At 33.3% G+C, this 23,904-nt stretch overlaps 1 protein-coding gene across 1 annotated transcript; it reads left to right on the top strand.

Moving 5' to 3' along the window:
* The first annotated feature begins 1,728 nt into the window (after positions 1 to 1,728).
* On the top strand, positions 1,729 to 23,796 carry LOC135138772 (lamin Dm0-like). The gene is made up of 3 exons (XM_064068786.1): positions 1,729 to 2,528; positions 17,313 to 18,319; positions 22,915 to 23,796. The coding sequence occupies exons 1-3, from the start codon at positions 1,893 to 1,895 to the stop codon at positions 23,039 to 23,041; spliced, it is 1,770 nt and encodes a 589-aa protein (XP_063924856.1). The 5' UTR covers positions 1,729 to 1,892; the 3' UTR covers positions 23,042 to 23,796.
* The last annotated feature ends 108 nt before the right edge of the window (positions 23,797 to 23,904 follow it).

The following is a 23,904-nucleotide window of genomic DNA, read 5'->3' as shown; positions in this document are numbered from 1 at the left end:
AAATATTTTTAGAATTGCTTATACAGGTGACTCAAAAAATTAGTGAATTAGTCAATTTATTTTATCAGGAACTGTAAAACTCAAAGTGTTGAAATTTTGCAGACACTTTAAAGTTACCTATTGTAAACGTGGCATGGAGGTAGGTTATATTACCTGATTACCTCGATGAAGCATAGTAAATTTTTAACCAAAATATATCTGTTTGTCCCCGCAAAAAATTGATGACATCATGTCAAAATTTTACTGAATGAATCCTATCGAAAATGTGCAAAATATGAGGAGTGTATGTTTGTGATTTATCCATGCCTTCATATTTTTTGAACTGTTTATACAGGGTGACTCAAAAAAGTTAATGAATGAGTCCATTATTTTGTGGATTAAATCAGGAACTACAAAATCGAATGCTTTGAAATTTTGTAGACGTTTCAAGTTTATCGCAAGAAAGATAAATTTTTAATCAAAATATATATGTCTAACCACCTTACCCTCTTTTTGTCATTATTAGATAAAATGAATTTAATAAAAATAATCACTCTCTAATTTTTTCTACCTGATGTAAAAATTAGTTTGTATAAATATAAACACTTCAGGTTATTGCTGAGAAGCAATTTTTACTTACTTAGCGTAAACTAAAGAAGAATAGTCGAGTTCATCAAACGACTAGGTATTTTCATATTTTCTCGATGTTTCATGGCCTCTAGACAAGACCGTAGCTAGAGCAAGGCTAAGCCCCCCTAGAGAAATTTTTGCCTCCCGTAATTCTAGACAACTTATAATAAACCAAATGTGAATTAGGTACCACATCGAAAATCGAAATAAAATGCAATGTCTTATGTCCCACATGTATAATCTCAACAAGCCTTACGCTATTTGTCCTAAATTACGAGTATTTTTATTAAATGCCTTTTAAATTGTTTCGTTATTTATTGATTCAATCAAGATTCAAGAACGACTCACTCCATTTTCCTGAAAATTTAGGAATACTGTAATGTTATTAATTTAGTATTATATTGCATCTATCCAAATTCATATACGTGTCCTTGCAAAAATGTTGATGACGTTCTCACAAAATTTCGTAATGGAAAAACTCACTTGAAACAAACGCATAACACGCTTTTTTACATTTACCTGAATATTACATATGTACATATATACATATTTTTATTTTAATTTTAAAATTCTAAAAATCAAATTTTATAATTTTTCGGAACAGCTGTATTTGATGTATTGTACTTTATAGGTGAGGGAACTTCTGTTGAAACAATCTTCGACCAATTTTTATGTAAATGCCACTGTTGTTAAGACAAATTGAAGTTAAATGACGTTTTTGTTATTAAGTTTTGTCTGCAACTTTATAAAATTATTATTATTCATGACTGCTGTAAAGGTGTATTTTGGGTTGCATTTCCAGTTCAGGCAGGCTCTTTATTACTCGTAAAGGTGATAGAACACCTGAGAAACTTTTTTTAATGTAAATTTCTTCTTTTCATTATAGATCACTAATTTACCGTTAGCGATATCAGTTGAGATAGAACTAGACTGAAAGCTGTATATTTTATTTATATTTAAATTCTATAAATTTTGTTGTTTTCTAAATATAAATTTCACAGTTTCAAAATTCAAAATAAAAACAAACGTGCGACAACTGTCATTCGCTTCCGCCCTCTACCGGCGAATAGTTTCTCCGCTCCTGTCACTCATACAGTTCCCCACTTCCACAGCCCCACCTATTTACATTTTACTGTAGAAAAACCGTTAAACCGGCCGCCAAGCAGCTCTCCTATCATCATCTCCGAAAATAGTGAACAGCTTGGGTCAACCTCGACCGCTTTTCGTGTAATTCGCGTTTTCTGTGACAGTGCTCCAAGTGTTCCAGCCGTGCATCGCTCACCATGTCCTCCAAATCGAAAAAGAGCTCCACGCCGGCCTCGCAGACGCTGCCGACGCGGCCATCGAGTCCCTTGAGCCCCACGCGCCACTCCCGCATGCAGGAGAAGGCCGACCTGCAGAACCTCAACGACAGGTTGGCATGCTACATAGACAGAGTCCGGTACCTGGAGGGCGAAAACGGCCGCCTCACCCGGGAAGTGCAGAAGACGCACGAGACCGTCACCAGACAGGTGACGGACATCAAAGCTATGTACGACAACGAGCTCTCGGAAGCCAGGAAACTGCTGGACGAAACCTTCCGGGAGAAAGCCAAACTCGAAATCGACACCAAGAGGCTCTGGGATGAGAACGAAGAACTCAAAGGCGACCTGGCCCAAAAGAGCAAGGCGCTCGTACTCGCGGAGAACTCGGCCAGAGTCTGGGAGACCAGATGTAGCGAGCTCCAAATGAAGTACAACCAAGCCAACGCTGATGCCAAAAAGGCCATCAATGATATGAAAGACTTGGAAAAGGAGAGAGACAAGTTGCGAAAGCAGTGTGAGGAGTTGAGGAAGCAGCTAGAAGAAGAGTCTCTGGCGAGGGTGGATGTGGAGAACCACAATCAGACCTTGAGGGAGGAGTTGTCGTTCAAAGATCAGGTAAAGTTTGGTCAATAAGAAATTGGGGCAAAACACGCTCAAAATAACCTCACTCTGATTTATTTACGTCATTAATCGCTGACGTCATTTTTCAAATAAGAGGCAAAAATTTGTCGAAACAAACATTTGTCGATAGTGTTTTGGTGACTATTACACAATTAAGTAGGACGAGGATAGCGTTGTCTTAGTCATATTTCTCCCGCCAAGCGATCAAAGTGGGGGACATGACGCTAGACAATCTTCAAATTTAATTAATTGTGTCCCATCTTTGCAGTATACAGTGTGTCACGTTAAATTGGCTATTTTTGTTTTTCGTCGTCATGTTGGAACCACCGCGGTTTGGCCACACTTCCTCCCATTAATGACCTGTCATGATTCATGTGTTCACAGTTGAGCAAAAAGTGTTGATAATGTGATTGTTGACATAAGTCCATTCATTTTGTGATTAAATGTAACTGGAAATTTAATTATTGAATGAAATTCGTAAGAGGACTAAAAATAGAATTGCGTCATGGGACAGTGGAACGAATAGCTAAGAAATTCACACTGTATGCATAAATTATGACATTTTATAGACGTCAGAAAATAATAGTAATAAATCAACAATACCATATGTTACAAGGTACTCGTAAAACAGAGCTATGTATTTTGATATGTCAAGGTGGTACCGTTTTCAGATTGTACCTATGTATACAAAAAAAAAAAAAAAATTAAAACACTTGAGTCACCTGTTTGGTTTTTGTAGATTTTGATTTCAAAAGTGAATGATATTCACCTGTTTTAATATAAATTTACATGTGATAAATATTCATGTAAATCTGTCGGCGAGATATTTTAAATTTAAAGTATAACATCATCGATATTTTTTATGTCTATACACAAAATCCAAGCGTAATATCTAATTTTATTTCTATTGTCACGGATATCTTTTTGCAATTTTTTCATTATTGCAATTAATTTTAAAAATTATTTCTTGTACATTCAAAATTATATAAAGTACTGAAATATAACTGTATAAATTTCAGCAAAGTATCTATTGATCACCGTTTCCAACCGTGTTTTATAATGTTATTACAGATTATGTCATCTCATTAAGTAATGACGGTATTTATATACATAATGATTTAAAACAAGTTTGGTATCATAAATGTGGCTAGAGATCGTCAATTTTCAAACTTCGAGGAAATTATACAACCACATTTTGCAGTTTATCGTCAAGCAAATATTTTGCTCACGCTTTAAATTGTCGGCCACATCTGCATAACACGGTAAATTGCTTATTCGAATTTATTTGATCGTCCCCTCCAAAAATTTGATGACGTCATCTCGAAATTTTGCCAGACAAATCCCGCTTGATGTATGCATAATATATTGTACAGCTTTTACATACATGTTTAATGCAAAAAAACTAAGCAAAATCACTAAATAATACAAAAGGGTGTTAAAGTTTTTAAATAAATAAATAAAAATGTGTTCACTGGTTCGTTATTTTACCTATATGCGAATTATTAAACAAAACATTAGAATGACAATTGATCTTGTGAAGGTTATGTGAACTATGAAACCGAAATAAATTCGGTATGCAAATTTCTGAAGAAGCTTCAATATTTGGCAGTAAAATCAAACAAATGTGTATTTTTATGACAAAAACTAAGTAACGTTTGACAATAGATTGTCGGGTGTTATTGTTTGGAGCGTTGATTATTTTCCACTTTTTTTCTTAAAAATAAGTTTTCTTGTAATAAATTTACGTAAAACTTTATTGTAAAATTTTAGTCAAAACTAATCAAACAAATATGATCGAAAAAAGCCGTCTAGTAAGCCGTGAAAATTATTTTTAATATAATAATGTTCTCAGTGCAGGCACTGTAAATGTCAAACTGAAAAAGGAACGCTTTGGTGTTGCCAACGTAATTTTTTTTTAACTTAAATTTCAAAGGGGGCTACACGACTTTTTTATCATAATAGTATCCAGAATACAAAAACATACATTTTGATGCACATTAAACACTTTCCGTGTGCACTTTCCGAAAATCGTGGTTTTTATTCAATATAACCTTCAGTTTTAATGGTTCGCTTTTTAAGTCCATCAGATAGCATTCTGTATAAACAATTGTAATAAATAAAAATATATTGCTACAGAGCGAATAACGTTAGTAACTTTCTAGAGGAAAGGAATAAATAAATTTTAATCGTGGTTTTGTAATTAATTATGTTAAATGACAAATAACGAAGGTTCTATAAATTTCAAGCCCCACTTGATAAAAAAAAAATGTGATGACGTCATCCAGTTTCTGAACGGGATGAACCGATAAATTCTGATTTGTTCAATTGTTCATGATAATTGAGCATTTGAAATTTTTTGTTCTAAAATTTTCAAATTTTTCCCCAAAAACTACAAACATAAGGTAACTGGTACTATTGCAAACACAAATCAACTTATGAAATGGTGTATGGTTGCAAAATTTTACAATTTATTGGATAAACAATGTATAGAAAAAAAGAGTGCGTCCACCCAGGGACGCACGGTTGGAGTTTTAACTCTGCGTTGTCAATTTATATAAATTAAACACGTATACGTGGCGAAGTCTCTAATTTTCTTTTAAAAAATAATAAAAACCAAAAATATGGTGCATTTGTATTTTTTGCCAAAATGATGATTAATGATGATTGGGTTAATTAAAGTAAATATCCATGTATTGTCAACTTTTTTTGTTTATTTATCATATAGAAATTTCATAATTAATTATTATAATATTGTGTAAAAAAAAGTACAATGTGTAATTTACCAACTAAAGTAACAACTAAATATTTACAAATGCTAGAGCAGTATTTATAACTTATTCGATTTAATTACAAATTACTGTTCAATCATACCGTTATCGCCTTCGGTATTTTTATCCCTATCATTTAATACAGTTATTAGTGGCCTATGGGGACTAAAATGAGCGATATAAATATCAGTTCTTAAATGAGTAATAAAGCGTGTGAAAACGGCATCAATTGTTGTGCCTAATTTAGTCGTTGAAACAGTCAAACGAACACATTTTATTAAATAGTTCGATTACACCCACGCTACTCTCCCACTCCACTCTTCTTTCACTCAGACACAGTTCCGAGAATTATCAATGCATCACTTCTGCATCCTCAGGGCCGTTGTGGTCTAGATACTCTGAATTCTGGTGGTGCGTGTAGGTTGTGTTCTTTTAGAGCACCCTGGGGGTCCTAAGAGACGAAATCAGCACAACTCACTGAGTCGTTTCATGTACATATTGTTTGATAGTTTATTTCTCTCGTTGTTTCTATAGCACGGCGTTACATGTAGATGTTCAGACTCAATTCAGATCGGTTTCGGTGACCTCGACACCGACACCGACACCGAGCTCGAACTCGACATCCTATTCCGGCGCGCGTCGTATACGTGTTCTATTATACGAAAAGGAAGGAGTTGAAACTCCAATATTAAAAAAAAGTACATTTCAACTGTCGTAAAGGCAAAGGTTAAATGAAACACTATTCTCTTTTTTAAGTAATGAATAAAAAATCAACGCTATCATTCGATAAAAAAATCTTGAAAAAAATGGGTTTTGGCTTTATTTTACCACCGTGTGATTTTTAGATTTCGGTTCTAGTTGGCTATGACGCGTACGTCAGCGTACATAAAAATACTTGAAAAATAATTCCATCTGTATAGTTCAGGCAGTCGTATAATTAAAAGTGTGTGCGTGCCCCGCAAATTAAATAATAATTATTATAATAACAGCTACTTACCCAAAATAATGTTCAGAACGTTTTGTTCCATTATAGCTTAATTGATAATTAGCTCTCTCCTGTCAGATTTAATTTTCTGTTAACATAAATGCATAAATTTCATCTGCCGCGGTCTTAAATATATTTTATTCTATTTTAGAACCATAATCTTATTTATCAGCACCCAAATGCGGGCTTAAATTGGTCTTTTTAGCACAAATCTGTCAAAAATTGCTAAGCAACAATTGATTGTTCATTTACACTAATCAATTAATTATTCAAACAAGCTTCGGTATTCAACGTTTTTCTTAAGTTGGGAAAATAATATTTTATCAAATCGTTACCTGACCGACTTCAAATTCTTCTAAACTTTCGTTTGAATAAAGGTTTTCCGCTTCTTTAATTTCCATTTTGAAAAACGAATTATCAAATAATCAACGTGGTATCCATAACAACATCAAAATAATAGCCAGCTATGTATTAAAATTCGCATCGGCACAATGACACAGTCTTGCCGAAAATACTCAATATTTCGTTAAAAATAGTTTAGAAACTAAAATAGAATAAAACGTTGTATGTACCACGTGCATAATTGTCGATTGTGGCACTCGGGAAATTAAAAGCCCTCCTTCGTCGGGCTTTAAACATTCCCTCGTGCCACAATCTCCCTGATTATGCCCTTAATACATAAATAACTATAATATTACTCGTATCTGTCCGGACTGCGCCCCCTTGAACTGTGCCCCCCTTGCAGCGCAAGGGCTGTGGGGGTTTTATTGACGTCATTGAGAGGTTAAGTTAACATGTTAACTGTACATATGCTTTGATTTTTGTTAAAACTATCATATTTTAAGATAATTGTTTTCATAAAAACTTCGAACCAATTGTTTGTAGTTAGTTGTACGTTTTGTGTCTTTTTTACTTATCTTATTGATCCTATACTTTACTATCGTTTGGTGTCAGATGGGTGGGAATTGAATTACATAGTTTTGCATTTTTCTGTCAATATCTTTCTCTCCATTGCATTAAAAAAAAAAATCACTTCATTTATTGCTTTTTCTTTTTTTTTGGTGTTTCCTATTAAAAAAAAATATTTCTTTGATCTTATAATTCTTCGCTGTTTCCCACTCTTTTATGTATTTCTATTTCTTTATCCAGTTTACTATTATATTGTAGTTACACACTAGTTCTATTTTTATCGCGATATTTTGATTTGATGTTTTGTTCTTAGTTGAAATAATCGTACTTTTTGGGTTTTCGTGTTTGTTTATTTGCTTATAAATTTTGCCTAATTCTCTATTTGGAGTAAGTATTTTTAAGTTATGTTGTAAATCTTCTTTAGTCTGGGCTGCAGCCTAATTTTACGCGGATACTTGAGTTTTTTCCATTTTCCAGTATTCTACTTTCAGGTATTCTTGCTTCCCATTTTATAACGCATCATGTATTACTATTGAACATAGCATTGCACTCAGTATAGATCCTTGTTTAACTCCTAATTCGGTTGAAAATTTTTCGGACCAGTCATTATTTGTTCCTATTACCATTTATGTTGTTTTCATACATCGACCTCTGTCATTTCTTCGTCTACTCTTGTTCTTTCCAATAATTTAAATCTACATTTATAACTTTAACTATTTTTTATATTTTGTCCATTTTAACGCAATATACGAAATCTTCTTTTCCCAACAAGAAACTGACAACATGTTTAACTATCCTCTTATTGAAAGAAAAAACACTATATATTAAAAAAACACAAACAAACATTAAGCCCTAAGCGAAGTTGAATTGCAAAATTCTCAATTCTCTACAAGAAACTACTATTCGAAATATGTTTTTAAAGGGGTAGAATTTTTTAGAGAAATATTGCCGTTACAATTAAACTCGCCCTTTCGGTCTGATTAGAAATGAAAAACTCATCAGAATTGAGATGGGGCGAGTGGGTGGGGCTTAATTATTATCATTTTTTTAATATATAGAGTTTTTCTTTCAACAACAGGACAGTTAAACATGTCAGTTTCTTGTGGGAAAAGAACACTTCGCATATTAATAAAACATGGACCAAATAGAGGCCCCGCCCACCCACCCCTTCTCAATTGTGAAAAATGCTTTATTCATCGTGAGCTGAAGGGCGAAGTTTAGTTGCAAAATCCTCATTTCTCTGCAAGAAATTAGCATATGAAATATGTTTTTAAAAGGATAGAATTTTCCAGAGAAACAATATGTTACAATTAAACTCCGCCCCTCCTCTGATTAGGAATGAAAAACTAATCACAACTGATATCGGGGCGGGTGGGTGGGGCTTAATCTTTTTTTTTAATATATAGAATTTTCTTTCAAGAACAGGATAGTTAAAACATGTTGTCAGTTTCTTGTTGGGAAAAGAAGACTTCGTATATTAAGAAAAAATGGACAAAATGTAAGCCCCGCCCACCCCTTCTCAATTGTGATTAATATTTTATTCATCGTGAGCTAAAGGGCGAAGTTTAGTTGCAAAATTCTCATTTCCCTACAAAAAATTACCATATGAAAACTCCCCCCTTCGGTCTGATTAGGAATGAAAAACTCACCACAATTGAGACAGGGGCGGGTGGGTGGGGCTTAATTTTTTTTTTTTTTCTTTTAATATATAGACGTTTCTTTCAACAACAGGATAGTTACACATATTGTCAGTTTCTTGTTGGGAAAAGAAGATTTCGTATATTAAGAAAAAAATGGACAAAATATAAGCCCCGCCCACCCACCCCTTCTCAATTGTGATGAAAACTTTATTCATCGTGAGCGGAAGGGCGGAGTTTAGTTGCAAAATCATCTTTTCTCTACAAGAAATTATCATATGAAATATGTTTTTAAAAGGGTAGAAGTTTTTAGAGAAACAATATGTTACAATTAAACTCCGCTTCTCGTCTGATTAGGAATGAAAAACTCATCACAATTGAGATGGGGCGAGTGGGTGGGGTTTAATCTTTGTTTTTTTCCTTTATAGACATAGTTTTTCTTCAACAATTTTTTCAGTCAATCTATTATTCAATAATGTTGGACTGTACTCCTAATGTAAGTCACGTAGAACAAGAACTTGTACTTGCTCGTTTTTAACTCGAAAAACTGAAGAAATGTCTTTTTTAAAAATGTAAAGTGTTTTCGGGGTCCCCAAATGACTTTTTTGTTAATATGAAACATTCTCGGGGGTCCCAACTGTCTCTTTTAAAAATGTAAAACCTTCTCAGGGGCCTCAAATGTATTTTTTTAATAATGTGAAACCTTCTCGGGGGTTCCAACTGTCTTTTTTAAAAATGTAAATCCTTCTCGGGGGCGCCAAATAAATGTCTTTTTTATGTATGTGAAACATTCTCGGAGGTACCAACTGTCTCTTTTACAAATGTAAAACCTTCTTAGGGACCTCAAATGTATTTTTTAATAATGTGAAACCTTCTCGGGGGTCCCAACTGTATTTTTAAAAAATGTAAAATCTTCTCGGGGGTCCCAACTGTCTTTTTTAAAAATGTAAAACCTTCTCGGGGGCGCTAAATGTCTTTTTTAGAATGTGAAACCTCAGGAGTCCCAAGTGTCTTTTTTAAAAATGTAAACCCTTCCCGGGGGCGCCAAATAAATGTCTTTTTTTATGTGAAACCTTCTCGGAGGTCCCAACTGTCTCTTTTAAAAATGTAAAACATTTTCAGGGGCTTCAGATGTATTTTTTTAAGAATATCAAACCTTCTCGGGGGCGCCAAATGGTTTTTTTTCCGGGGGCTTGTTTTAGAACCATTGACTATGTTTACCATAACGTTAAGAATGTTCCTTTTTCTAAAAATTTTGACTGAAATAAAAATAAAGCCGAATTAATAAACCACGAGTACAGAAACACAAAATTCAAACTAATGAAGTCGTCAGTTTGTTGATGGGGGTGATCAAATAAATTTTGTTTAGCGTTTTTTCCACCCACAAGATATTCATAAAACACACCTAAAATTTCACAAGACAAGACCTACTTTTTCATATCGTAGGAGTTACGAAACGTCGAAAAAATATAAAATTAGCCACCAGCTTAAGCTCGGCAAGTTAAAATCATTGCGAAATAGGCGTCGTCCTATTCTCAAGATGATTTACGGAAAATCCGACTGTGTGAACACGATAATTTTTCTTAAGATGAGTAATCGTAACTAAAATCATACAGCTTTTAAAAAATTCGTGGCTTTATGTTCATGACACATCCTGTACAAATGTAAACAAACTGAAAACGACAGGACCCAACCAGATCACTGAAATAACAAAACCAAGAGTATAACACCTTTTTTAACACAGTCGAAATCACGTTTTAAAAATACTTTCCAATATTAACATTTCTCGTAACGTAACGATGAATTCCGTACCAAATTCCCCTAAAAATTATGTCACCGCCAGTAACGTATCGACATTCCTCGCTTTCCAAGGTTAGAAGTTCATGAGTGCTACTTACAATTCAATAAACTTATACATACAGTGAATAAGAATATTCGATCATTTTCCTCGATTTCATAAACTACCGTACTCCCATTTTCCGTGAAATAATCGCGTGTGATAATTCGCGTTTTATTATCCCTGTTATTAATAGCTCATTTTTATCTTTCCCCACGAAGGAAGCGCCGGTAGGTACGTGACGTCACTCAACGGTCGATGGAATATGATGTCATCGTTCGAAAATAATTCGTGGTACACCCCACACGTATACACATGTTCGGTCTATTTATTATAATTTATACAACTTTTTATTGTAAACGTTGTATCAGTGGGGAAGTGGTTTCTGATAAATATAATCGATAAATTTGTTAAATTACGCTTAACATAATCTTGACGCTTGGTTGCGTTATTCTGTGAAGGTTGGGCAATGTAAATGATGATTTTTAGTTGCAGCTGTTGATAAATGTTTACCTAGATTAGGCAATTTTATGCGTTTTGAATAAATTCTGAGATATGCATACCGTGTATTTGTGTTTTTCTCACAGAGACTACAGTTTTCAAAAACAGTAGATATTATTGTATTGATTATTTTAATTATATCTTGTAAATAAATTAAGTAATTATTCGAATTTTAAGTGAAATGATAATATCTAGCACTAACAAGAGTCCATAAATTTATGCAACACACCCACACGCTTGTTTCGGTCGGTTTCATCAATGAAAATGTTGTTTCGAAACGTCGAACCCACTTTAGAGCTCGTATTTAGAAATGATGTTTACTTGTTAAAAATTAGCGATTACAGCACTTAATTTCTTTATTATTATCTCAGTGTATACAATGTATGCACCATTGGTGGCACGATAAATTTAATTTTTGTTTATTATGTTTTCACAGAAAAATAAAATATAGGAGTCATGTTTTTTCGAGGACAATTGACACTCTTTCTATCTTTTCAAGATAACGAAGTGTAATAAACTAACTATAGAACTATTCATAATTCAGAACGTGACATCATGCACAAATATTTGCTTTAACGTGTGTGTACAATGCCGAATTTTAAGTAGACATTCGCTTTAATTTGTGGAGAATTGGCTGGTGTTTGGAAAGAAAAAGAAAAGTAGAAAATGTTTTGCTGAACTATTGATGTTGTTGGTTAAATTTTGAAGGAGTTTTAGTATTTTTGGCGCTGTCGGTAAGGTGGAACCTGTTTTCGGAATTTCAAATTTTAATTTTTCGCCTTCGCACTGCTTCTCTATGGAGAAATTGATTAACGCTGCATGGAGACGGCTATAATTTAATAATTTTAAATTTATCGCATTGAAAAGGAGTGATTCGTTTAACAGAAATAAGTATTTTATCACCAGCTACTAATAGTGTGAACGTAGCTTATGTTAGTATAGTGTAAAAAGTACTTTTATAAAATAAACTTCAAGGAATGTATAGGTTCAAGTCAAGTTGTTTTAACAAAAACAATAACAAAAATGAAAGGATAAAAAAATTTTGGCCTGCCTTTTTTAAAATGATAACCAGGTGGAATAAAATTTAAAAAACTGGTCTTTACAAAATTATACATTTTGTTATTTACAAGTCACTAAATTAATAAAATTTTATGAGAATTTTTATGTACTCTTTAAATTATGACGAACTTAAAATTAGTAGTTGCCGAAAACAGTACCTTATTAAAACGTTGACGCAATATTAGCCAATAAATGCCCTCCCAACACAAATATGTATTATGTAAATTATTATGTTGACCACTTTGATTTTTACTTAAACAAGTCCTTCGGACGTTTCATGACCCCTGCAGTACGAAAAAAGTAGTCTCCCGTTTCCGTTTGTCTGTCTGTCTGTCTGTATCTATTTTTATTAGAGACGCAATCTCCGAAACTGCTGGACCGATTCTTGTCAAATTTTGTACTTACGTTAGAAATATCATGTAGATGGTTAAATGCTAGCCAAAATTTGGCTAATCATCCCCACCAACAATTTGATGACGTCATCGCTTAACGTTCAAATTTTCGCAAAAACAATTGCACGGTATAATAACGTTATCTTGGGCTTCATTTATGTTTTTTTGTTTTTTTTAATGTATAGAATTTTCTTTCAACAACAAGAAAGTTAAAACATGTTGTCAGTTTCTTGTTGGGAAAAGAAAACTTCATATATTAAGGAAAAATGGACAAAATATAAGCCCCGCCCACCCACCCCTATTCAATTGTGATGAATAATTTATTCATCATGAGCTGAAGGGCGGAGTTTAGTCTGCAAAATCTTCTTTCTTCTGCAAGAAATTAGCATACGAAATATGTTTTTAAAAGGGTAGATTTTTTTAGAGAAATATTGATGTTACAATTAAACTCCGCCTTTCGGTCTGATTAGGAATGAAAAACTCATCACAATTGAGATCGGGGCGGGTGGGTGGGGCTTAATTTTTGTTTTTTTGTTTGTTTTTTTTAATTTAGTTTTCTTTCAACAACAAGAAAGTTAAAACATGTCAGTTTCTTGTTGGGACAAGAAGACTTCGTATATTAAGAAAAAATGGACAAAATATAAGCCCCGCCCACCCACCCCTTCTCAATTGTGATGAATGTTTTATTCATCATGAGCTGAAGGGCGGAGTTTAGGCTGCAAAATCTTCTCTCTTCTACAAGAAATTAGCATACGAAATATGTTTTTAAAAGGGTAGATTTTTTTAGAGAAATATTGATGTTACAATTAAACTCCGCCTTTCGGTCTGATTAGGAATGAAAAACTCATCACAATTGAGATCAGGGCGGGTGGGTGGGGCTTCATTTTTTTTTTTTTATTGTATAGAGTTTTCTTTCAACAAAAGAAAGTTAAAACATGTTGTCAGTTTCTTGTTGGGAAAAGAAGACTTCGTATATTAAGAAAAAATGGACAAAATATAAGCCCCGCCCACCCACCCCTTCTCAATTGTGATGAATGTTTTATTCATCATGAGCTGAAGGCCGGAGTTTAGTCTGCAAAATCCTCATTTCTCTACAAGAAATTAGCATACGAAATATGTTTTAAAAATGATAATTTTTTTTAGAGAAATATTGATGTTACATTTAAACTCCGCCCTTTGGTCTGATTATGAATGAAAAACTCATCACAATTGAGATCGGGGCGGGTGAATGGGGCTTCGTTTTTGTTTTTTTATTTTTTTTAATGTATAGAGTTTTCTTTCAACAACAAGAAAGTTAAAACATGTCAGTTTCTTGTTGGGAAAAGAAGACTTCGTATATTAAGAAAAAATGGACAAAATATAAGCCCCGCCCACCCACCTCTTCTCAATTGTGATGATAGTTTTATTCAATATGAGCTGAAGGGCGGAGTTTAGTCTGCAAAATTTTCTTTTTTCTACAAGAAATTAGCATACGAAATATGTTTTTAAAAGGGTAGATTTTTTTAGAGAAATATTGATGTTACAATTAAACTCCGCCCTTCGGTCTGATTAGGAATGAAAAACTTATTACAATTGAGATCGGGACGGGTGGGTGGGGCTTAATCTTTGTTTTTTTTTTTTCTAATAAATAGAGTTTTCTTTCAACAACAAGATAGTTAAACATGTTTTCAGTTTCTTGTTGGGAAAAGAAGACGTCGTATATTAAGAAAAAATAGACAAAATATAAGCCCCGCCCACCCACCCCTTCTCAATTATGATGAATACTTTATTCGTCGTGAGCTGAAGGGCGGAGTTTAGTTACAAAATCCTCATTTCTGTACAAGAAATTATCATATGAAATGTTTTTAAAAGGGTGTAGATTTTTTTACAGAAATATTGATGTTTCAATTAAATTCCGCCCTTTGGTCTGATTAAGAATGAAAAACTCATCACAATTGAGATCGTTGGGGCTTAATCTTTGTTTTTTTTTTCTTTATATACGTAGTTTTCTTTCAACTTTGGACTGTAGTCCTAATGTAAGTCACCTTGAATAACTTCTACGTTCTCGTTTTTGTTCGAAAAACTGAAAAGTTTAAAAATTGAAAATTAAAAATTGAAAACTTCCAAAATTTCAAATCGAAAATCTCCAAAATCTAAAAATTTAATGAGTTACATATAGGAAAATTGAAGCAAGAAAAAAAGAGAGCTTGAAAAATTGCAAACAGAAAAATTGTAAAAATTAAAAACTTGAGAAACTCAAATTGAAAAATTGCAAAATCTAGAAATTCAATTGAAAAGTTGAAAAATTGAAAAATTTTAAGTGGAAAACTAGAAAAAATGCAAATCGAAAAAATGAAGGAAAAAAAAATAAAAAATTGGTTTTTACTTTATAGAGGTTATCAGAAAACAAAAATCGCAAAAAAATGGTAATTTTCAGAGAAGTGGGATTTATTTGGCTGCACTTCAGGGGCGAGGGAAGTTCTGTTGAAATAACAATAGACCAATTTTTTTTTACGTATATTCCGTTTTTTGACATCGGCAATATAATTATGATTATTTTTGTGTACTAATAAAATTTTACAACCTAAAAGCTAAAGCTTAAACTTTTATTAAATCTTTAAAGTCTTTATTTATGATATTTCGGTTGAAGTAAGACACTCGTCAAACTTTGAACAGGGACGTATTTGTTTTACTCCATAAGGTGTGTTAAGTTGAGGTTATGTACATACAGTGGTCGAATATTTATCTATTTGTATTTGTAAGTTGGGTACAAAAATAAAACATTTCAGGTTACTACTAGATGTGGAAATGTTTTTTGAACGTATGACGTAGCTAACCTCAAATTATGTATTCTTTTTATCGGAATTGTACACTTTCAGTTAAATTCACGTTAAAACTTTATACCTTTCAGAATTATGTAGTTAATTCTTCAATTTTGAAGTTGAATATTAAAAAAAAATGGTTCAGGGATTTTTTAACCTTTTTTTGTTTCGAGTTCTTTAGAGCCTTCTTAACAACATACAGTCGAGTTTTTCTCTCATTTTTGATCACCCTGTATAATACCTATCATGGCCTTTTTGATTCCAGTCTAAATGAAAATAATTGAACACCGACTAGAAATAAAATATTTCCAACAAAATAAAACGCCAATGTTTTTTAATTATTTATTTCCCGGCGAACGTGTACTTAAATGTTTTCTCCTAAAGTATGAAAAATAGGTCTCCTTTTTCCATCGGTCTTTCCGGTTGTTATCCAGTTTTATTTCTATTTTAAAAATATCGTATAGATGGTAAAATGATAACCAAAATTCATGTGATCATCCACATAACAATTTGATTTTATTAAAAGGGTTATTAAAAAAAAAGCTGTATAATTTTTTTTTTATTTTAAGAACAAAACATTAATTAAATATGTCTGAGTAAACATTCTAAACATAAATAATGTATAACAATGTAAATGAAAATAAATTCTCTTTATGGCTCGAAACTCATGGAAACGCTATTCAAACATGACACTAAGTCGCATACTAGTGAATGTGTGTTACAATACGTGAAAAATGAAAATTACAGCAAATAATTAAATATATAGCGATATACATAAATGTGTTAACACTACTAACATTTTGATAATTTTATAAATTCTCGAAAATGTTGATTAAATTGTATTATACTTCAGACTGGAGGGAAATTCTGTCGAAATCACCTTAGACCAATTTTCTGCAATTGTAATAGGGTCCAATTAAAGATGGCTAATTTCACTTTGTAACGACGTTTCATAGCGTTTAAAATCGGAAAGAGTAGTTCTGCCATTTCCATTTGTCCAGCGCCGATTTTATTACACAAATAATTATCGAAACTATTGGACTGAAATTGTAAATGCATTTTCGGATTATCGTCCAGATCGGAAAACGCTAGCCAAAATCATCCTTACCAAAAACTTGATGACATAGAACAAATCCCTGAAACATAGCCGAAATTATTGAAATATTAGGTTTATTTTATGTCGTATGATAAAATGCTGACCAAAATTTATCTAATCGTGTACCCGCCAACAATTTGATGACGTCATCTCAAAATTTTGCGTAGTAAATCCTACTTAAATTTAATAAAATAATATGCCTCTGTATAATCTCCTCGGCGTGTAGATATTATTTTATAAAAAAAAGGTAAAACATTTTTTAAATTATAAATTACAATACCCACTGCTTTGAAATCTTGCCAAGGATCACGGTAAACCGCTGATTAAAATTGATCGTATCCAAAAACTTGATGGCGTCATCTCAAAACTTTTCTAGATAAGTCTTATCAAAAATGTGCAAAATATTATGTATATAAAAAAGTTGATAACGTCATCACAAAATTTTATTGATCTTTACTAGTCCATCCCTGTTTTTAGTTTATCTTACTTTTTTTTTTAATTAATTTATTAAACTAAACCGGTTTTGTTTAATTGTTCTTCTATGTCAATATCAAGCCGACTAGAGAGCAGATGGATGGTGATCTCATTAAACCAACACCATGAAATTAATTTCTTGTCTTTCTTTTGTCTATACATACTTATTGTAAAGTAAATTACCAGGTGAACTTGAGTTAGTAAGTTTTGCTAATTTAAAAAAATTCAAATAATTTTATTTGTTTTTTTTTTTTTTGCTTTTGTGGTTGTTTGACATTAAATTGTCATCCATTTAATTATAATCCGTTTCTTTTTCTAGGTCTACCAGAAAGAACTCGTCGACACCCGAACCCGCCGCCAAGTCGAAATCAGCGAAATCGACGGTCGCCTGGCCGAAAAGTACGAAGCTAAACTCCAGGAAGCCCTCCAGGAACTCCGCGACCAATATGAAGGCCAAATGGCCAACAACCGCCAAGAGATCGAACTCCTCTACGAGAACAAGATCAAGAACATCCAAGCGGCGGCCAACCGCCACTCGTCGGCAGCCGGCAACGCCCTCGACGAACTCCGTCAAGTCCGAACCCGCATCGACACCCTAAGCTCCCGAATTTCCGAACTAGAGGGCGAGAACTCCGGTCTCCAGATGCGCTGCAGAGACCTAGAGAAACTGCTCGAGAACGAGCGCATGCGCCACGCCGAAGACTTAGCAGCTCTCGAGAACGACCTGGCTCGCCTGCGCGAAGAAATGGCCAACCAGCTGCAAGAATACCAAGACCTGATGGACATCAAAGTGTCCCTCGACACCGAGATCGCCGCCTACAGGAAGCTGCTGGAGTCGGAAGAGGCCAGACTCAACATCACGCCCCACGGTTCGCCGGAGACTTCGCAGCACGTCGGGCGGGCGGGCTCCCAGAGACGGACTCCGGTCAGAGCTGGCGCTAAGCGCAAGCGCACTCTGTTGGAGGAGTCGCACGAGCAGAGTTTGTCGGACTTCAGCGTCAACAGTTCCTCCAAGGGGGAGATCGAGGTCGCCGAGGCCGACTCCGAGGGCAAGTTCGTCAAGCTCCACAATAAGACCAACCAGGAGGTGTCTCTGGGCGGGTGGACCGTCGTGAGGAAGGCCGGCGATAACGAGACCCTCTTCAAGTTCCATCGTTCGCTCAAGATCGAGCCGAACGGCCACGTGACGGTGTGGTCTTCCGACCAGAATAAGGAGCACGACCCTCCGACGAACGTGGTGATGAAGGGCCAGAAGTGGATGGTTGCCGACAACATGACCACCACCGTGTTCAATAATAACGGGGACGAAGTGGCGGTGTCTGAAAGGTTAGTGCATTCTACTGGTTATTCGAGGTTTTTTAGGAGGTAAAATGATGGTGATGCGATGGGATGACAGTGAAAAGTATATTTTTTAACTTTTTATTATTAACGGAGTTTATTTAGAGGTTGTTGTGTAAGTGCACCTAATAGATGAATAGCACTTTTGGTCAAGATTTGGTTTCTGGGTGCGAGTTTCGAGGGTTCTTGGGAAAAGGCGGTTAGAGTGGGTGCGAATTTGAGGAAAGTTGTGGCTGCAGTATGAGTTCTGAGTTCTGTATAGCTGAACAGAAAGAGGGATTTCTTTTAAATTCCAAAAATTTGCGAATGACTTAAGAAAAATCGCAACTGGAGTATCAGACCCAAGAAAGTGGATTCTAAATACTTAATTAGAGAAATGAAAGGTACAAAAGCTGTGGTATCATTACGGTCAAGTTCTTTGACATTTAAAAAGATTTGACAATGTTTTATTTAACCTCACTCGAGTTAGCTCTTAAAATACGAAAAAAAAACTACGCCCATGAATTTTCCAAAATATATGCTAGAGAGTGGGCAAATAGAAATGACCTGTTCCTATTAATATTTGTAATACCAATTTTCAAAACAAGTAAATTGGTCAGTGCTGCCAACTTACGTTATTTATGGACCCTGCGTCATTTTTATCCGTCAACCGTGGTGGAAATTACCTCCACCATACCCACAACAATAATTATTAATTCCGGTCAAGATTTGCCACCCCAAGGATATTAGTTGCTGTAATTGTACTTTTTACATAGTCTGACCCCCTAGGTACCTTTGTAAAAAAAATTAGCAGATTTTTTTCTGGATTTAAGTGTGTTTGTTGGTAGGGTAAAAGTAATTTCCACCAAAATGGATAGATTGAGTTATCATGATTTATGCTAAGGTCTTGATCCCACAACTGCCCACCCAAAAATGGAGAGTATTAAATTCGTCATGAAAATTGTTATAGTTTTGTCAAAATAAATTTCATAATTAAGATTGTGTTTAATAAATTTTGCTCGTCCTAATTTTTACATTAATCCCAAAATAGTTTTTATTGTGTAGGGTTAAATAAAAGGAAACACCAAAGTGGATAAAATTGAAAACAAGTCAAAGTTGCCCACAGGAGATTCATTTTTCGATTTGTTTTTTTTATGCATCTTAATAAATTTGTAAAGAAAAATATCAAAAATCATATAATTAATAATATTTTAATTAACGTTAGCAGAAGAAAATTTTAATTGAATTGATTTTTGGCTATTTATTTTCGTTTTAAAATTTAAATTTTCGCCTTAGTAGAATTCTTTTCATTTTGGCAAGGTGTTGTAAAACGGTATGTTTCTATTTTTATCTTCATCCGACACACTGTACACTGGTATCATTTCCACCTGTAAAATGCTAAGAAGTGCGAGCCAAAATTAAAATAATTGTAAATTAGATTAATTTAATCCAGTTTTTTCTAATTTTTTGTGCACATTTATTTCTTGTTGTACTTTTTCAATTTCAGTAACATATGTCGTATTAATACTTCATGGAATGCTGCATTCTACTTAGCACAGCTTTTTAGTCACCGAAATGAATATGACAATTCTTATTCTATATAATTGAGAAAAAAAGGTGTCGAGCAACCTTTGAAATTTAATTTTAAAAAATTACGTTGGCAACACCGGCGTGTTCCTTGTTCGTCTTAATCAGTTTCACATTGAAAAATTTAAATTATCATTTTGGATGTTTTTATAAGATCCAACTCTACATCTATTTAATTAGAACTTCTATACACTTATTTCTTTGACTAAAAGTTGTGATTTTTTTCTGCTTGTTTTGAATTTTGTAGCTTTTCGAAAGAGTTTATAAATTAGTACATCAGATTTAAATGCTAAAAAGTAGGTTTTTAAAATTTCAGAGAATTAATTAATCTCCAGTTTTTACAACAAAGAAAAGCTTTTTTAGATACAGCAGTGTTTGTTATGAACAAATGTTGAATGCAATTATTTATTTTTCACATCGTGAGTCGGATTAAAGTATTTAGCAATTTTGGTGCAAATACAGAAAGTATTCTCGAATTTAAGTATTTAGAGTTCATTTTTGTTAATGGGTTGTTTTAAAAAAGATGAAATATTTTTGAAGAAAACAGACTTTTGGGGTTTCAATGAGTTGAATGAAACTGGATATACGATAAATTCAGGAGGATAACTATTACGACCATTTGAAAGAACACAGTCAAAGAAGAAAAGAAAAACTGGGAGAAAATGGAGAAAAATTTCTACATGGTGTCTACGAAATTTGAAAAGGAAATTTGTGCGTTCCAGGAATTGAGTGACGGAGGCACAAATCATCAAAATTTTGAGAAATAGAAAAATTAGAAGGACGGAAATCCTTTTTTTTGTGAAATTTCGATCTTGAGTTGACCCGCTAATCCAATATAGAAAGCGAAGACAGTGATGATCTTCAGTTATAACCTGCCCATACTTTTCCTAAGGCAAACATTCTATTTATCAACATTGTGTTTGTATTGCATTTATAGGTATTTAAGTATTTTTTGAAAGTATTAGTAAAAAATTCTAAACACATTGCTAAATATGGTGGTTTTTCACTGTGCCACGGTTTTCAACAGAGTAAATTAAGAATAAAACTAAGAAAATCTATACAAGATGAGAACTAAAATGTGCGTATAGAATAAATTAGGAGCTCTATGTTTCACTAATTAGGCTGCTTATTTTTGTTTTCAGTGTTCTAGTTCGTTAAATTTTCGTTAATAAAATCTTCTATTTTCAAAAATTATCGTTTTAACGTCTAAACTGAAAGAAAGTTATTCAAATTTTTGGTCCTTCATGAACTGAAAGTTTTCAGAAAAAATGATCTGACTATTGTGTCTCCTTTTTAATTTGTGGTAAGTAGTTTTTATGATCCACTACATTAATTTTTTTATAATGGGGCTAGTATGTTATGGATCTTTAGCATATTGCGCAGTTGAGCATTTGTTGTCATATTTCCAGAAACTTAAATAAATGCTTGATTTATTTAATCTGTGGAGAATGAAGCTCCCAATGTATTCTATATGCATCCTTTAGAGATTTTTTTAAGTGGGTGGTGGGTTAATTATAAAAAATGTACTTAGATAATTCTATATAAATAAACCCAGAACTTGTGTAGTAAGGTTTTGATTTTTCTTATAAATATTATTTTAATTATATTGTTAATATTAAGTAAAATATAGAAATTAAAAATTGAATTTCGTTAATAACGAAATAATGTATATTTATTCATATTTAATTACATATCTACAGTCAGATAACCTAGTTTATTTAATAAATATCATCCGAAACTCACTTCTTTAGACAAGATAACATCTATAGAGAATACCAATTCTACAAAAAGATTTTTTTCCGACGGAAAGAAAGAGTAGTTAACGCATTTTGACACGAAAATCATTTTCTTTGTAATGTATGTTCAAATTTTGAATTTTCATAGCGCTTGCCTAAAATTTTGTTGACTTGACGGAGTTGTCATCAATCACTCAGTTCTGCCATTGCCATTGTACAAAAATTACTAGATGTATAGGGGAAATTTTGTTACCAACACAACGTGGTGGATTAAAAAAAAACGTATTTTAGAATTGTGATTATTGTAAAATCAGTAAACCTAAGCCACTTCGTAAATAAATCATCCAATAAAATCGACTTACAGATTTTATAAATTCGGTATTTTTGAGTGTCATTCCATTTCTGCAAATTATTCAGTGCTGAATTTTGATTCTTATGAATTAAACATCATTTTTAAGTGTCAACTGTCGCAAAAACAATACTTTTTATAGAACTGGTAGTTTCCTACAAGGTGAGGTAAAATTAATAGGTTAGTAATTTATGCTTTCTTGGTTAATTTTTACGAAATTTTTGTTATTTCGAGATATTGATTCAGAAAACGAGTGATTGATCTAATCTAAAATATTTGCTAGAGAAATAAGATATCACTAAAATCGTGATGGATTTTAAATACAGACATTTTTTTAAGTTCATTTGTTTACTTTATGTGACCGACAATCGTTGATTCGCGTTGGTAGAACTGCAAAACTTGCAAATCTGGTATGGATTGACAGCAGCAAACTTGAGAGACTACTGGTTTTGGGACGAACAGAAAGTGGTGGGTAGCTGACCCGACTTGAGTCCATAACAGGAAAAACACGCCAAAAAGAGCGCATAAGCTCAGATATTTTAATACAAAGTACTGTAGAAAGGAGCGTGGGGTGGCTTGTTGGTAACAGGTTAGAAAATCTGAGATAAACCAGAGAAACCAAATCTTTACAGCCTAGTATAAAACTAATCTTTGTAAACCACATACATATATTTATCTATACTATATTTTGTATTAATATGTTTTAAGAGTATTATTTTATGACTACTATTTAAAATAATAAATATATATATTATAACTAAATAAAAAGTTTAGCAAACGAATGTTTATTTTAACAGTCACCATCTAACATTCACTCATAAAGTCTGTACACGTCCAGAGTGTGTGACGGCGGCAGCAGCAGAAGGTGACATCATTAAACCCCTCATAACCTCAACTCTGCGCCTCCTCTGACCGATGTGTTTTGTTTTTAGAGTAAAAAGGCAGCTGTCGAGCTCACTTTTAAGGCACAGAGAAATGGCGGGCGGCTTTTTGGGGTCCGAGGAGCTCCACCACCAATACGGCGACCCACAAGGGGAAGAGAAGTGCCGAATCATGTAAAGTTAAAGTAAATATCAAATGTACCTACCTAGCATTCAGATGAACGAAGCCGTGTTTGTTTTGCTGTGCGGCAATTTGTTCCTTCCTCTTGAAGCCTAACAAACACGGTTCTCCGTACTTACGCCCTTTTTCCTCATCAGATTGGATTTTTTCGTCGAAACGAAAAAGTTGGATTTGGTAGTTTTGAGATTTTTATTTGACGGGGGGTGTTGTGGCGGTCAAATGAACGTGTCGACGGAAGGGGGATTAAGGAGCGAAATGAGTGTTTTATTTTGTTCACTAAAAGAGAAACTGTCTTCAAATATTTCGATTATGTTTTGTTAAGAGAGAACTTTTTGTATAATGAGACTTTTTATATATTTTTAATTTATATAAGTATTAGAGATTTTTAAGATTTCTTCAAGTTTCTATTTTCATGAAGTTTGGAGGAGTTAGAAACGAACTTAAAGTAGTCATTTTTCTTTTATATTAAAACAATAGCATTTTTTATACCAAGGAATTGTAATTCCAGGTTTAGATGTAAGTAAATAGTAAAAAATTTTTGTATTTCTTCTGTGTTCAAATAAATTTCTTTAATCTAGGTTGTTTTTTTATTTTGATTTAGAATTTCTTGTGCCTTACTGTATCGTTTCTAGTACTACTATGTAAGTAATGTGCATGTTTTAAGCTTTAAGGTCAGCAATTAAAGTACTGTAGGTATCTAAAAATCCATGTTTTCACAATTTTAAAAACGAAATAAAATATATTTTCACCAACGACTTGTTTTATTTAAACTTTAGAACTGTGCAGTCGGTGACGTCAAGGCCTGAACTGTCTCCAGACTAGAACGACATTTTTAAGTCATGATCTCACTCAGTTTATTT

Source organism: Zophobas morio, unplaced genomic scaffold (genome assembly GCF_036711695.1).
Source record: "Zophobas morio isolate AGI-343-1 ecotype UQ-CSIRO unplaced genomic scaffold, CSIRO_AGI_Zmor_V1 ptg000030l, whole genome shotgun sequence".
NCBI lineage: Eukaryota > Metazoa > Arthropoda > Insecta > Coleoptera > Tenebrionidae > Zophobas > Zophobas morio.
The sequence above is the reverse complement of the archived record's forward strand: the minus strand, read 5'-3'. Positions and strand labels throughout refer to the sequence as shown.

What these genes read in the sequence shown, in the direction of transcription:
- LOC135138772 (XM_064068786.1), top strand. Translation starts at nt 1,893, where the DNA reads ATGTCCTCCAAATCGAAAAAGAGCTCCACGCCGGCCTCGCAGACGCTG. An exon ending in AGTTGTCGTTCAAAGATCAG is followed by an intron (nt 2,529 to 17,312) that starts GTAAAGTTTGGT and finishes TTCTTTTTCTAG; the next exon opens with GTCTACCAGAAAGAACTCGT. An exon ending in GAAGTGGCGGTGTCTGAAAG is followed by an intron (nt 18,320 to 22,914) that starts GTTAGTGCATTC and finishes TTTTGTTTTTAG; the next exon opens with AGTAAAAAGGCAGCTGTCGA.